This window comes from Rhinoderma darwinii, chromosome 3 (genome assembly GCF_050947455.1).
Source record: "Rhinoderma darwinii isolate aRhiDar2 chromosome 3, aRhiDar2.hap1, whole genome shotgun sequence".
NCBI lineage: Eukaryota > Metazoa > Chordata > Amphibia > Anura > Rhinodermatidae > Rhinoderma > Rhinoderma darwinii.
This window is the reverse complement of record NC_134689.1, coordinates 5,249,551-5,263,209: the sequence shown is the minus strand read 5'-3', so window position 1 is coordinate 5,263,209 and position 13,659 is coordinate 5,249,551. Positions and strand designations below refer to the sequence as shown.

Below are 13,659 nucleotides of genomic sequence, written 5' to 3'. Positions count from 1 at the left end.
GATATGGGAGAGAGATATGAGGGAGAGATATGAGAGAGGGAGAGATATGAGAGATATGTGAGAGAGAGATATGAGAGAGAGATATGAGAGAGAGATATGAGAGAGAGATATGAGAGAGATATGAGATATGAGAGAGAGAGAGAGAGATATGGGAGAGATATGAGAGAGAGATATGAGAGATGGATATGAGAGAGGGAGAGATATGAGAGAGAGAGATATTGGAGAGATATGGGAGAGAGAGATGGATATGAGAGAGAGAGAGAGATATGAGAGAGATATGAGAGAGAGAGATATGAGAGAGGGAGAGATATGGGAGAGAGATATGAGAGAGAGATATGAGAGAGAGAGAGATATGAGAGAGAGAGAGATATGAGAGAGAGAGAGAGATATGAGAGAGAGAGAGAGATATGAGAGAGAGAGAGAGATATGAGAGAGAGAGAGAGAGATATGAGAGAGAGAGATATGAGAGAGAGAGATATGAGAGAGAGAGATATGAGAGAGAGAGATATGAGAGAGAGAGATCTGAGAGAGAGAGAGAGATCTGAGAGAGAGAGAGAGATCTGAGAGAGAGAGAGAGATCTGAGAGAGAGAGATCTGAGAGAGAGAGATCTGAGAGAGAGAGAGAGATCTGAGAGAGAGAGAGATCTGAGAGAGAGAGATCTGAGAGAGATATGAGAGAGAGAGATATGAGAGAGAGAGATATGAGAGAGGGAGATATGAGAGAGGGAGAGATGGATATGGGAGAGATAGAGAGAGAGATGGATATGAGAGAGATGGATATGAGAGAGGGAGATATGAGAGAGGGAGAGATATGAGAGAGGGAGAGATATGAGAGAGGGAGAGATATGAGAGAGGGAGAGATATGAGAGAGGGAGAGATATGAGAGAGGGAGAGATATGAGAGAGGGAGAGATAGAGATAGATATGAGAGAGGGAGATATGAGAGAGGGAGAGATGGATATGAGAGAGGGAGAGATGGATATGAGAGAGAGAGAGCGAGAGAGATGGATATGAGAGAGAGAGATGTGAGAGAGGGAGAGATGGATATGAGAGAGAGAGAGCGAGAGAGATGGATATGAGAGAGAGAGATATGAGAGAGGGAGAGATAGATATGAGAGAGGGAGAGATAGATATGAGAGAGGGAGAGAGATGGATATGAGAGAGATATGAGAGAGAGATATGAGAGAGAGAGATGGATATGAGAGAGAGAGATATGAGAGAGAGATATGAGAAAGATATGAGAGAGAGAGATATGAGAGAGAGAGATATGAGAGAGGGAGAGAGATGGATAAGGGAGAGAGAGATATGAGAGAGGGAGAGATAGATATGAGAGAGCGCGAGAGATGGATATGAGAGAGAGAGATATGAGAGAGAGATATGAGAGAGATATGAGAGAGATATGAGAGAGAGAGATGGATATGAGAGAGAGAGATATGAGAGAGAGATATGAGAGAGAGATATGAGAGAGAGAGATATGAGAGAGAGAGATATGAGAGAGAGAGATATGAGAGAGAGAGATATGAGAGAGAGAGATATGAGAGAGAGAGATATGAGAGAGAGATATGAGAGAGAGAGAGAGATATGAGAGAGATATGAGAGATATGAGAGAGAGAGATATGTGAGAGAGAAAGATATGAGAGAGATATGAGAGAGATATGAGAGAGAGAGATGGATATGAGAGAGAGAGATGAGAGAGAGAGATGTGAGAGAGAGAGAGAGAGATGAGAGAGAGAGAGATGAGAGAGAGAGATATGAGAGAGAGAGATATGAGAGAGAGAGAGATATGAGAGAGAGAGATATGAGAGAGGGAGAGATATGAGAGAGAGATATGAGAGAGAGAGATATGAGAGAGATATGTGAGAGAGAAAGATATGAGATATGAGAGAGATATGAGAGAGGGAGATATGAGAGAGGGAGATATGAGAGAGGGAGATATGAGAGAGGGAGAGATATGAGAGAGAGAGATATGAGAGAGATATGTGAGAGAGAAAGATATGAGATATGAGAGAGATATGAGATATGAGAGAGAGAGATATGAGAGAGAGATATGAGAGAGAGATATGAGAGAGAGATATGAGATATGAGAGAGAGATATGAGAGAGAGATATGAGAGAGAGAGAGAGATATGAGAGAGAGATATGAGAGAGAGATATGAGAGAGAGATATGAGAGAGAGATATGAGAGAGAGATATGAGAGAGAGATATGAGATATGAGAGAGAGATATGAGAGAGAGATATGAGAGAGAGATATGAGAGAGAGATATGAGAGAGAGATATGAGATATGAGAGAGAGATATGAGAGAGAGATATGAGAGAGAGATATGAGAGAGAGAGAGAGATATGAGAGAGAGATATGAGATATGAGAGAGATATGAGAGAGAGATATGAGAGAGAGATATGAGAGAGAGAGAGAGATATGAGAGAGATATGAGAGAGAGATATGAGAGAGAGATATGAGAGAGAGATATGAGATATGAGAGAGAGATATGAGAGAGAGATATGAGAGAGAGATATGAGATATGAGAGAGAGATATGAGAGAGAGATATGAGATATGAGAGAGAGATATGAGAGAGAGAGATATGAGAGAGAGATATGAGAGAGAGATATGAGAGAGAGAGAGATATGAGAGACACGAGGATCTTTACATCCTAAACGTCCCTAAAGGAAACAAACTAAGCAGGAGAACAATTTCTTTATTTTTCTTCTGTTTTGCATCTTTTCCAGGCACAACCCTGAAGTCCATCAATGATTTCCTCTTCTACAGTCAGGTGGATAATATTAATCTTTTCAAGGTATTCATTTTCTCTCGTCTCCAAACCCTTTTGTATCCACACACGTATATGTGTAATTGTGGCACTGACATATGTACGGGGTGTATGATTGTTCACACACTAGGGGATATATATATATTCTATACCCTGACATATGTGCGGGGTATATGGGTGTATGATTGTTTACACACTAGGATAGAGATCTATATATATATGTGTGTGTTCTACACCCTATCCCTGACGTGGCTTTAGCTGCTTGTATGTAAAATCTATTAGCCTTTTACTTTTGTAATTTTTTTTTTCTATTTTTTTTCATGTATTTATTTGTTGCTATTCTCTATGGATTAAATGAGTGTTATGTTTTCCTCTCCTCCCTCTTGAATTTTTCATGTATTCTGCTCCGTATCTGAGCATTTCGATCATCTCTTGAGACGCACACAAGTAGTAAAGTGAAGCTGTTTTAATGCGAGTGAAATTCAAGAATTAGGTTTTTTTCTAGGTCTACAGAAAAGGTGTTAAAGTTAAGCTGTGTATTTGAATATATGGATAGACCTGTCAATCTAGCTTTGCCAGGTGGGGAGAAGCTGGAGGGGAGCCGCCCATCGGACACTTCTCTTGAGTCTGGAGCCTCAGAGCAAAACAGTTCAGTGTAGTGAGGACTTTTTGTCGCTATTTCAGGGCATTTTGCATTCCTCCTAACCATCCTGGAATTCAGCGGGACAGTCCAGGATCCCTGGCGGTGTCCCAGCCGGTTGGGGGTATGTCCTGCTGTCAACTTTATTTGTGTCCTCAGGACGCAGATGCAGTTAAACCCAAATCTGTAGCAGGGAACCATAAGCTACCTGCTTCAGAATTGGTTCAGAGCGGAGGAGCAGAGGTAGCTCCTCCGCTCGCCAAGCTCTCCCCGTGGACAACGCTACATTAAGCGCTGTGCTCTGGGAAGCCTCTGACGTCACTGTCCATATATGGACAGTGACGTCAGTGGCTACTCCTTGAGCGGAATCCCCGTTGCCGATGATCTGGCTGGGGATTCTGCTCCCAGAGGAAACCCCTGAGGTCACTGTCCATATATGGAGATTGACGTCTGGGGCTCCTCCTGGAGTGGAATCCCGGCCAGAGTCGGCAACGGGGATTCTGCTCAAGGAGTAGCTACTGACTTCACTGTCCATGTATGGACAGTGACATCAGGAGTTCCCTCTAGGAGCGGAATCCACGGCCCATGCTCTGGCTGGAGACTCCGCTCCTAGAGGGAATCCCAATGGCGCTATCTTAATGGGGGGGGGGGTGCTATCTACAAGGGCACTGATAATATGCTGTATGGGACAGCTATGGTGGCATAAAACTGTATGAGTCAGCTATGGGGGCATTATACTGTATGGGGCAGCTATGTGGGCATTATACTGTGTGGAGGCATCTGTGTGGGCATTATACAATGTGGGGGTCATTGTATTGTATGGTTGCAGCTATTGGGGCATTATACTGTGTGGACTGATCTGGGTGTGTATGGGGGGGGATTGGGTGGGATTAGAGGCGTGACTTAAAAGTTGTCTTTTCCGTTGTCCCTCTTTGTGATATTTGAGAGTTGGGAGGTCTGATTATGAACCTCCTGACAGGATCCTCTTAAGGCGAGATCTCCATGGCGGTAGAATAAAAACATTACTGAGACTCCTGGACGGCTTCAATGTTTTACAAGGAAAATTACTTGACCGCAAAATAACTCTCCTCCAGAAGGAAGAAATCTGTCTCTCTAGTGCCACCTATGGGTGACTACCAAACCAGAGGCGCCCATGTGGCATTAGGGAGACCGTTTTCTTCCTTCTGGAGGAGAGATTAATTTGCATACTTTTTTCCCATGGAGCATTGCCCTTAAGACTCTCTACCAGCTGCATCTCCGCAAGGAAAATCAGCCCCTTCTAAACACATTCGACCGTGATACTTGCTGCTTTCTTTCCTATAGAGTAACATTGAAATTGCGCCTGTGACGTGGTAGTGCCCCAATTTATCACAGATCTCGAAGGAGGCCCCGGAGCCCTGGCCGGAGATGTAGTCAGATGGAGGGTCCGGATCCATTAATAACTGGTTCTGACGGTCCCCTCGTGACTGCGTTCTGTATCGATCAGTTTATTTTTCTGCTGTATATTTATCTCGGCCGTCATTCTGCTCTATTTCTGGAGAAACCTGTGTGATCGTTTTTCACTTGTCAGTCGCAGCGCTGTAAGTTTTCTCCCTGGTACGATATTCCTTCCGCTCCAATGAGAAAACTGCGACATCGCCAGCGAGGGCCGGTCTGTAATGCATCCGATGTGTTATGTGATTTTTCTTTTTCTCCTCCGTGCAGGTCCGAAGATATTGCGTGAAAAGTATGATCAGCAGGAAGGTAAGGGGGGGGGGGGGATATATACACGATGCGCCAGTCAGACCCCCCGTGATATCAGAGCAACTCTACGTATAGGAATGCATTGTGTTCAGTACCTCTGCAGCTGGCCGCCATGAAATGATATGTCAGAATTACTGGTAAGACCCTGTTCACATCACGTTTGGTCTTTGCGTTCATTCGTTCCGTCAGAGGAACAGAAAGACAAACGGAAAGTATCGTTTTCGTTTCAATATCATGGATTTCAATGGTATTTTTTTTTTCTTTCAGTTGGCTGCAGTTTGCGTCTGCTTCGCTAGGTTTCCGTTTTTTTTACGGAAAGTATCGCGCAGCGCACTACGCTATTGTTACCATTAAAAAAAAAACGGAAACCTAGCGAAACAGACGCAAACTGAAAAAAAAAAATACCATTGAAATCAATGATATTGAGACGGAAACGATACTTTCCGTTTGTCTTTCTGTTCCTCTGACGGAACGGAGGGCACACGTGGTGTGAACAGGGCCTTAGTTGCGTTTTGCAGTCTTGGCCCTCGTTCACATCTGCGTCTGGTATTTTCGTTGCTTTGCTCTGTCAGGAGCAGATCAACAAAAACACCGGAGGCGCCGGTTCCTTTGAGTGATGGACACCATCCGCGGGCGAAGAAACCCGTTGACTTTAATAGGTTCCGGTGGGTTTCCATCATTATATCTGTCAGATTTCCGGCCCGATCTTTGGTGGGTGCCCCTATGTGACGAGGCCTTTTTTTTTTTTAGCTTCTTGTATTTGCTGCATTATTAATTCTATATTTATTTTTACAAGTTGTTTGGCTTCACTGAAAAATTGAAAGGAACGGCTGTTGTTAACCCGGTTAAAGAAGGCCCCAAAACTGGAGGATTGCAACAGTTTCTACAAAATCTTCATGAGAAAAGCACCGGAGAAGGTGAGACGACTACTGTGATGAATACTAAGGCCTTGTTCAGACGTAGCAGATTTGCTGCAGATTTTGCCAGTATTTTTAAAGCCAAAACCAAGAACGGAAACGAAACAAACTATATAAAGGAAAGCCTTAGAGGTCGTTGTTTTTTTTGCTTAAAATCTGCAGCAAATCTGCACGGTGTAAACTAGGCCTAAATGTAATTGAAAGAGCATCTTTCTTGATTTCACATAATGTGTAGGGACGCACTGAGGAGGGGATTCCTACTATCCACACCGCTCAGGAAAAACAGCCCTACAACCATAGAGTTTAATAATAAAATTCTTTCTGGCTGCATCCACCACTAGAGGGCGCTCCATACATGGAATTATACAGCTGGTATTGAGGTCAATGGAAAGTGTATACAATGAGCTCCCCCTAGTGGCAGCTATGGCTGTGTGAAGAGAAGCAGGGGAGAAGACCACCAGACATATACAATATTAACCCCTAAACCACTCTTGACCACCAGGGATATTACCAGAAATACTATCGCTAACCATTAAAACCCCCATGTGAAAAGTGTCTTGTAGAAAGTTGGGAAAGTTTGTGTCATTTTGAAGGGGGGGGGGGGGGGCATCTCCTCCTAATTCGGAAACTCTTTTTACCGGCATACGATATATTATTTTCACGCTTCCGTTACAATTGCAGGCGCTGCTGATGCTTTACTAGCGGTCAGTGAGGACGGACACGTACGTAGTGCATCCCCGCTCATGCAGATTGAAAGCTTCCTGTCCGCCTTGACCAACGCCAACCAAGATGGCCGAGTCCTCGTGCAACTGCAAGGTATATACCGGCTTTCTCTAACGCTGCTTTATCATTGGCTTATAAAAAACCGCCATCTGCCTTTTGGTTTAATGACTCGACCTCCACGTATGCGGTAGAAAATCGGCAGCATTTGCATAGATGCTCCAAGGAAGATATTTATTATTTCTGGATAAGCGTGAATTCTTTACAGCGCCGTCGGTACGAGGTCTGTGTGTGAACGAGGGCATGACCAGAGGAAAGGTTAGGGATGGATTGGGGCTTATTCTCATACTCTCCTCTCCTTAATCCCCCGTGCTCAGGTTGAATATCGCACAAGAATGATTTCGGGAAGGCTCAGACCCCTCCGTGTTATTGAGACAACCCACTATGTATGGGATTACGTTATAGATTTACAAGGATGGATTTCTAATATGTGACCGATTTGACATTATTTGAAATATTTCACTGGAATGGTCTTGGGTGTAATTTGCCTCTAACCCGTCTTATGTCTCCGGGTCCCTTTACATGATCCGTTATGGGTCGTGAAAACGAGCGCCGATCAACCAGACAGCAGTTAACCGGCGCTCGTTTGCTCCTTTCACAAGGCACAATGATCGGTTACGTACGGGGACGAGCGCTCGCTACTACCATCTTTTGTCCCCATACATTTCCATTGTGTCGGCAGCGCGTCCCGCTATTTACAGAGGGCGATGTGCTGCCACCTAGCGACCCTTTTATTGGCAGCGTAAATGAGTAAGTCAGCTGATGGACACAGGACGGTGATCGGGAACGAGCGTTGATATGAACGCTCGTTTGTCCTCGTGTAAAAGGGCCTTAAGTTACCGCAAAGAGGAAATTACTTTTCAAAGAAAAAAAAAAATCATCATGTTATGAATTCATGTAAATTTTAGTTAAAAGTGCAACTTCTCCTAAAGTGTAACTCCGCACAAACACAGCAAGTGTGCCTGTAGATCACGCCAATATCCCCTCCCCCTATACCACAGTCCTGGAAGCTGAGATGTGGGGAGCTGTTTGTTTGCGTCCTCACACTGTACAGCCCCTTTAAACTGGAGGAAACCTCTTGGTCTCTGGGGATTTTCTTTTTTTGGCTGCAGGGTCGGAAAAAAAAAAATCCGCTTTTATTTATTCCTTGATCCTGTGTTTCTGTCTGTCCTGTAATGCCAGCCTCTCGCCCGTGTCCTGTAATGCCAGCCTCTCGCCCGTGTCTTGTAATGCCAGCCTCTCGCCCGTGTCTTGTAATGCCAGCCTCTCGCCCGTGTCCTGTAATGCCAGCCTCTCGCCCGTGTCCTGTAATGCCAGCCTCTCGCCCGTGTCCTGTAATGCCAGCCTCTCGCCCGTGTCCTGTAATGCCAGCCTCTCGCCCGTGTCCTGTAATGCCAGCCTCTAGCCCGTGTCTTGTAATGCCAGCCTCTCGCCAGTGTCCTGTAATGCCAGCCTCTCGCCCGTGTCTTGTAATGCCAGCCTCTCGCCCGTGTCCTGTAATGCCAGCCTCTCGCCCGTGTCCTGTAATGCCAGCCTCTCGCCCGTGTCCTGTAATGCCAGCCTCTCGCCAGTGTCCTGTAATGCCAGCCTCTCGCCCGTGTCCTGTAATGCCAGCCTCTCGCCCGTGTCCTGTAATGCCAGCCTCTCGCCCGTGTCCTGTATATCAGCCTCTCGCCCGTGTCCTGTATTTCCGCCATGTTGTTGTACTGACGGGTGCGGCAATGTCCTCCAGAAGTTGTCTGTCTGCCGGAGGCCCCTACACAACTCTGTTATTCCCATGTATGATACTTGCCTAGAGATCTGTATACCGCAGAGGTGATGACGTGTGTCCCCACAGGTGCCGTGGCGCAGAGCAGTCTGAAGTTTCTCATGCTGAACCCGGCTGTGCATTTCGCTGAAGTCCTGAAGGACTGTCGTTCTGTGATCATCGCTGGAGGGACTATGCAGCCGGTGAGTACAGAACTGCGACCTACTTTCCATGTCACCAGAGCTTCTCAAGTCTGTAACGCTGAGGGATTAGGGCTGAGATCCAGGTCTCCGTATACAAGGCCTTTCTTCCATTCTTCCCATCTATCTGCAGATCCGTATTCTGGATGATCATACAAGTGACAATACTTGTTAATGGGATGACTGGAAAAAGACGATCGTTGGTGATGATCGTTCTGTTGCCAGGATCGGTACTGACACATGGAAATTTGTTCCAATGCGTGAAGAGGTTAATTCTAGTGGGACCAACTAAAGTTATATCATCTGAAAAAAATTTCAACAACACACACAGTAAATTTGGCAAAAAGACCTCTGTCCGTCTAATGATGGTTCAGCCAACAACGATAAGGCTTTATCTATGAGAGGGAGGGATAAGCAGGACGCACAGGCTTTATCTATGAGAGGGAGGGATAAGCAGGACGCACAGGCTTTATCTATGAGAGGGAGGGATAAGCAGGACGCACAGGCTTTATCTATGAGGGAGGGATAAGCAGGACGCACAGGCTTTATCTATGAGAGGGCGGAATAAGCAGGACGCACAGGCTTTATCTATGAGAGGGAGGGATAAGCAGGACGCACAGGCTTTATCTATGAGAGGGAGGGATAAGCAGGACGCACAGGCTTTATCTATGAGGGAGGGATAAGCAGGACGCACAGGCTTTATATATGAGGGAGGGATAAGCAGGACGCACAGGCTTTATCTATGAGAGGGAGGGATAAGCAGGACGCACAGGCTTTATCTATGAGGCAGGGATAAGCAGGACGCACAGGCTTTATATATGAGAGGGAGGGATAAGCAGGACGCACAGGCTTTATATATGAGGGAGGGATAAGCAGGACGCACAGGCTTTATATATGAGAGGGAGGGATAAGCAGGACGCACGGGCTTTATATATGAGAGGGAGGGATAAGCAGGACGCACGGGCTTTATCTATGAGAGGGAGGGATAAGCAGGACACACAGGCTTTATCTATGAGGGAGGGATAAGCAGGACGCACAGGCTTTATGAGAGGGAGGGATAAGAAGGACGCACAGGCTTTATATATGAGAGGGAGGGATAAGCAGGACGCACAGGCTTTATATATGAGAGGGAGGGATAAGCAGGACGCACAGGCTTTATCTATGAGAGGGAGGGATAAGCAGGACACACAGGCTTTATCTATGAGGGAGGGATAAGCAGGACGCACAGGCTTTATGAGAGGGAGGGATAAGAAGGACGCACAGGCTTTATATATGAGAGGGAGGGATAAGCAGGACGCACAGGCTTTATATATGAGAGGGAGGGATAAGCAGGACGCACAGGCTTTATATATGAGAGGGAGGGATAAGCAGGACACACGGGCTTTATATATGAGAGGGAGGGATAAGCAGGACGCACAGGCTTTATATATGAGAGGGAGGGATAAGCAGGACGCACAGGCTTTATCTATGAGGGAGGGATAAGCAGGACACACAGGCTTTATCTATGAGGGAGGGATAAGCAGGACGCACAGGCTTTATGAGAGGGAGGGATAAGAAGGACGCACAGGCTTTATATATGAGAGGGAGGGATAAGCAGGACGCACAGGCTTTATATATGAGAGGGAGGGATAAGCAGGACGCACAGGCTTTATCTATGAGAGGGAGGGATAAGCAGGACGCACAGGCTTTATATATGAGAGGGAGGGATAAGCAGGACGCACAGGCTTTATATATGAGGGAGGGATAAGCAGGACGCACAGGCTTTATATATGAGAGGGAGGGATAAGCAGGACGCACAGGCTTTATATATGAGAGGGAGGGATAAGCAGGACGCACAGGCTTTATATATGAGAGGGAGGGATAAGCAGGACACACGGGCTTTATATATGAGAGGGAGGGATAAGCAGGACGCACAGGCTTTATATATGAGAGGGAGGGATAAGCAGGACGCACAGGCTTTATCTATGAGGGAGGGATAAGCAGGACACACAGGCTTTATCTATGAGGGAGGGATAAGCAGGACGCACAGGCTTTATGAGAGGGAGGGATAAGAAGGACGCACAGGCTTTATATATGAGAGGGAGGGATAAGCAGGACGCACAGGCTTTATATATGAGAGGGAGGGATAAGCAGGACGCACAGGCTTTATCTATGAGAGGGAGGGATAAGCAGGACGCACAGGCTTTATATATGAGAGGGAGGGATAAGCAGGACGCACAGGCTTTATATATGAGGGAGGGATAAGCAGGACGCACAGGCTTTATATATGAGAGGGAGGGATAAGCAGGACGCACAGGCTTTATCTATGAGAGGGAGGGATAAGCAGGACGCACGGGCTTTATCTATGAGAGGGAGGGATAAGCAGGACGCACAGGCTTTATCTATGAGAGGGAGGGATAAGCAGGACGCACGGGCTTTATATATGAGAGGGAGGGATAAGCAGGACGCACAGGCTTTATATATGAGAGGGAGGGATAAGCAGGACGCACAGGCTTTATCTATGAGAGGGAGGGATAAGCAGGACGCACAGGCTTTATATATGAGAGGGAGGGATAAGCAGGACGCACAGGCTTTATCTATGGGAGGGAGGGATAAGCAGGATGCACAGGCTTTATCTATGAGAGGGAGGGATAAGCAGGACGCACAGGCTTTATATATGAGAGGGAGGGATAAGCAGGACGCACAGGCTTTATCTATGAGAGGGAGGGATAAGCAGGACGCACAGGCTTTATATATGAGGGAGGGATAAGCAGGACGCACAGGCTTTATATATGAGAGGGAGGGATAAGCAGGACGCACAGGCTTTATCTATGAGAGGGAGGGATAAGCAGGACGCACGGGCTTTATCTATGAGAGGGAGGGATAAGCAGGACGCACAGGCTTTATCTATGAGAGGGAGGGATAAGCAGGACGCACAGGCTTTATCTATGAGAGGGAGGGATAAGCAGGACGCACAGGCTTTATCTATGAGAGGGAGGGATAAGCAGGACGCACAGGCTTTATCTATGAGGGAGGGATAAGCAGGACGCACAGGCTTTATCTATGAGAGGGAGGGATAAGCAGGACGCACAGGCTTTATCTATGAGAGGGAGGGATAAGCAGGACGCACAGGCTTTATCTATGAGGGAGGGATAAGCAGGACGCACAGGCTTTATATATGAGGGAGGGATAAGCAGGACGCACAGGCTTTATCTATGAGAGGCAGGGATAAGCAGGACGCACAGGCTTTATATATGAGAGGGAGGGATAAGCAGGACGCACAGGCTTTATCTATGAGGCAGGGATAAGCAGGACGCACAGGCTTTATATATGAGAGGGAGGGATAAGCAGGACGCACAGGCTTTATCTATGAGGGAGGGATAAGCAGGACGCACAGGCTTTATCTATGAGAGGCAGGGATAAGCAGGACGCACAGGCTTTATATATGAGGGAGGGATAAGCAGGACGCACAGGCTTTATATATGAGAGGGAGGGATAAGCAGGACGCACGGGCTTTATCTATGAGAGGGAGGGATAAGCAGGACACACAGGCTTTATCTATGAGGGAGGGATAAGCAGGACGCACAGGCTTTATGAGAGGGAGGGATAAGAAGGACGCACAGGCTTTATATATGAGAGGGAGGGATAAGCAGGACGCACAGGCTTTATATATGAGAGGGAGGGATAAGCAGGACGCACAGGCTTTATATATGAGAGGGAGGGATAAGCAGGACACACGGGCTTTATATATGAGAGGGAGGGATAAGCAGGACGCACAGGCTTTATATATGAGAGGGAGGGATAAGCAGGACGCACAGGCTTTATCTATGAGGGAGGGATAAGCAGGACACACAGGCTTTATCTATGAGGGAGGGATAAGCAGGACGCACAGGCTTTATGAGAGGGAGGGATAAGAAGGACGCACAGGCTTTATATATGAGAGGGAGGGATAAGCAGGACGCACAGGCTTTATATATGAGAGGGAGGGATAAGCAGGACGCACAGGCTTTATGAGAGGGAGGGATAAGCAGGACGCACAGGCTTTATATATGAGAGGGAGGGATAAGCAGGACGCACAGGCTTTATATATGAGGGAGGGATAAGCAGGACGCACAGGCTTTATATATGAGAGGGAGGGATAAGCAGGACGCACAGGCTTTATATATGAGAGGGAGGGATAAGCAGGACGCACAGGCTTTATATATGAGAGGGAGGGATAAGCAGGACACACGGGCTTTATATATGAGAGGGAGGGATAAGCAGGACGCACAGGCTTTATATATGAGAGGGAGGGATAAGCAGGACGCACAGGCTTTATCTATGAGGGAGGGATAAGCAGGACACACAGGCTTTATCTATGAGGGAGGGATAAGCAGGACGCACAGGCTTTATGAGAGGGAGGGATAAGAAGGACGCACAGGCTTTATATATGAGAGGGAGGAATAAGCAGGACGCACAGGCTTTTATATATGAGAGGGAGGGATAAGCAGGACGCACAGGCTTTATCTATGAGAGGGAGGGATAAGCAGGACGCACAGGCTTTATATATGAGAGGGAGGGATAAGCAGGACGCACAGGCTTTATATATGAGGGAGGGATAAGCAGGACGCACAGGCTTTATATATGAGAGGGAGGGATAAGCAGGACGCACAGGCTTTATCTATGAGAGGGAGGGATAAGCAGGACGCACGGGCTTTATCTATGAGAGGGAGGGATAAGCAGGACGCACAGGCTTTATCTATGAGAGGGAGGGATAAGCAGGACGCACAGGCTTATATATGAGAGGGAGGGATAAGCAGGACGCACAGGCTTTATATATGAGAGGGAGGGATAAGCAGGACGCACAGGCTTTATCTATGAGAGGGAGGGATAAGCAGGACGCACAGGC

At 46.9% G+C, this 13,659-nt stretch overlaps 1 protein-coding gene across 3 annotated transcripts in view; it reads left to right on the top strand.

Moving 5' to 3' along the window:
* Positions 1-13,659, top strand: part of DDX11 (DEAD/H-box helicase 11) — a 71,426-nt gene that overhangs the window by 40,731 nt on the left and 17,036 nt on the right. For 2 of the 3 annotated variants that reach the window (XM_075855736.1, XM_075855737.1), the window contains exons 14-18: positions 2,725-2,792; positions 5,110-5,148; positions 5,945-6,065; positions 6,747-6,881; positions 8,683-8,795. In XM_075855736.1, coding sequence (XP_075711851.1) covers positions 2,725-2,792; positions 5,110-5,148; positions 5,945-6,065; positions 6,747-6,881; positions 8,683-8,795 — 476 coding nt within the window. The remainder of the gene's footprint in view (positions 1-2,724; positions 2,793-5,109; positions 5,149-5,944; positions 6,066-6,746; positions 6,882-8,682; positions 8,796-13,659) is intronic. The other variant, XM_075855738.1, reaches the window with a different exon arrangement.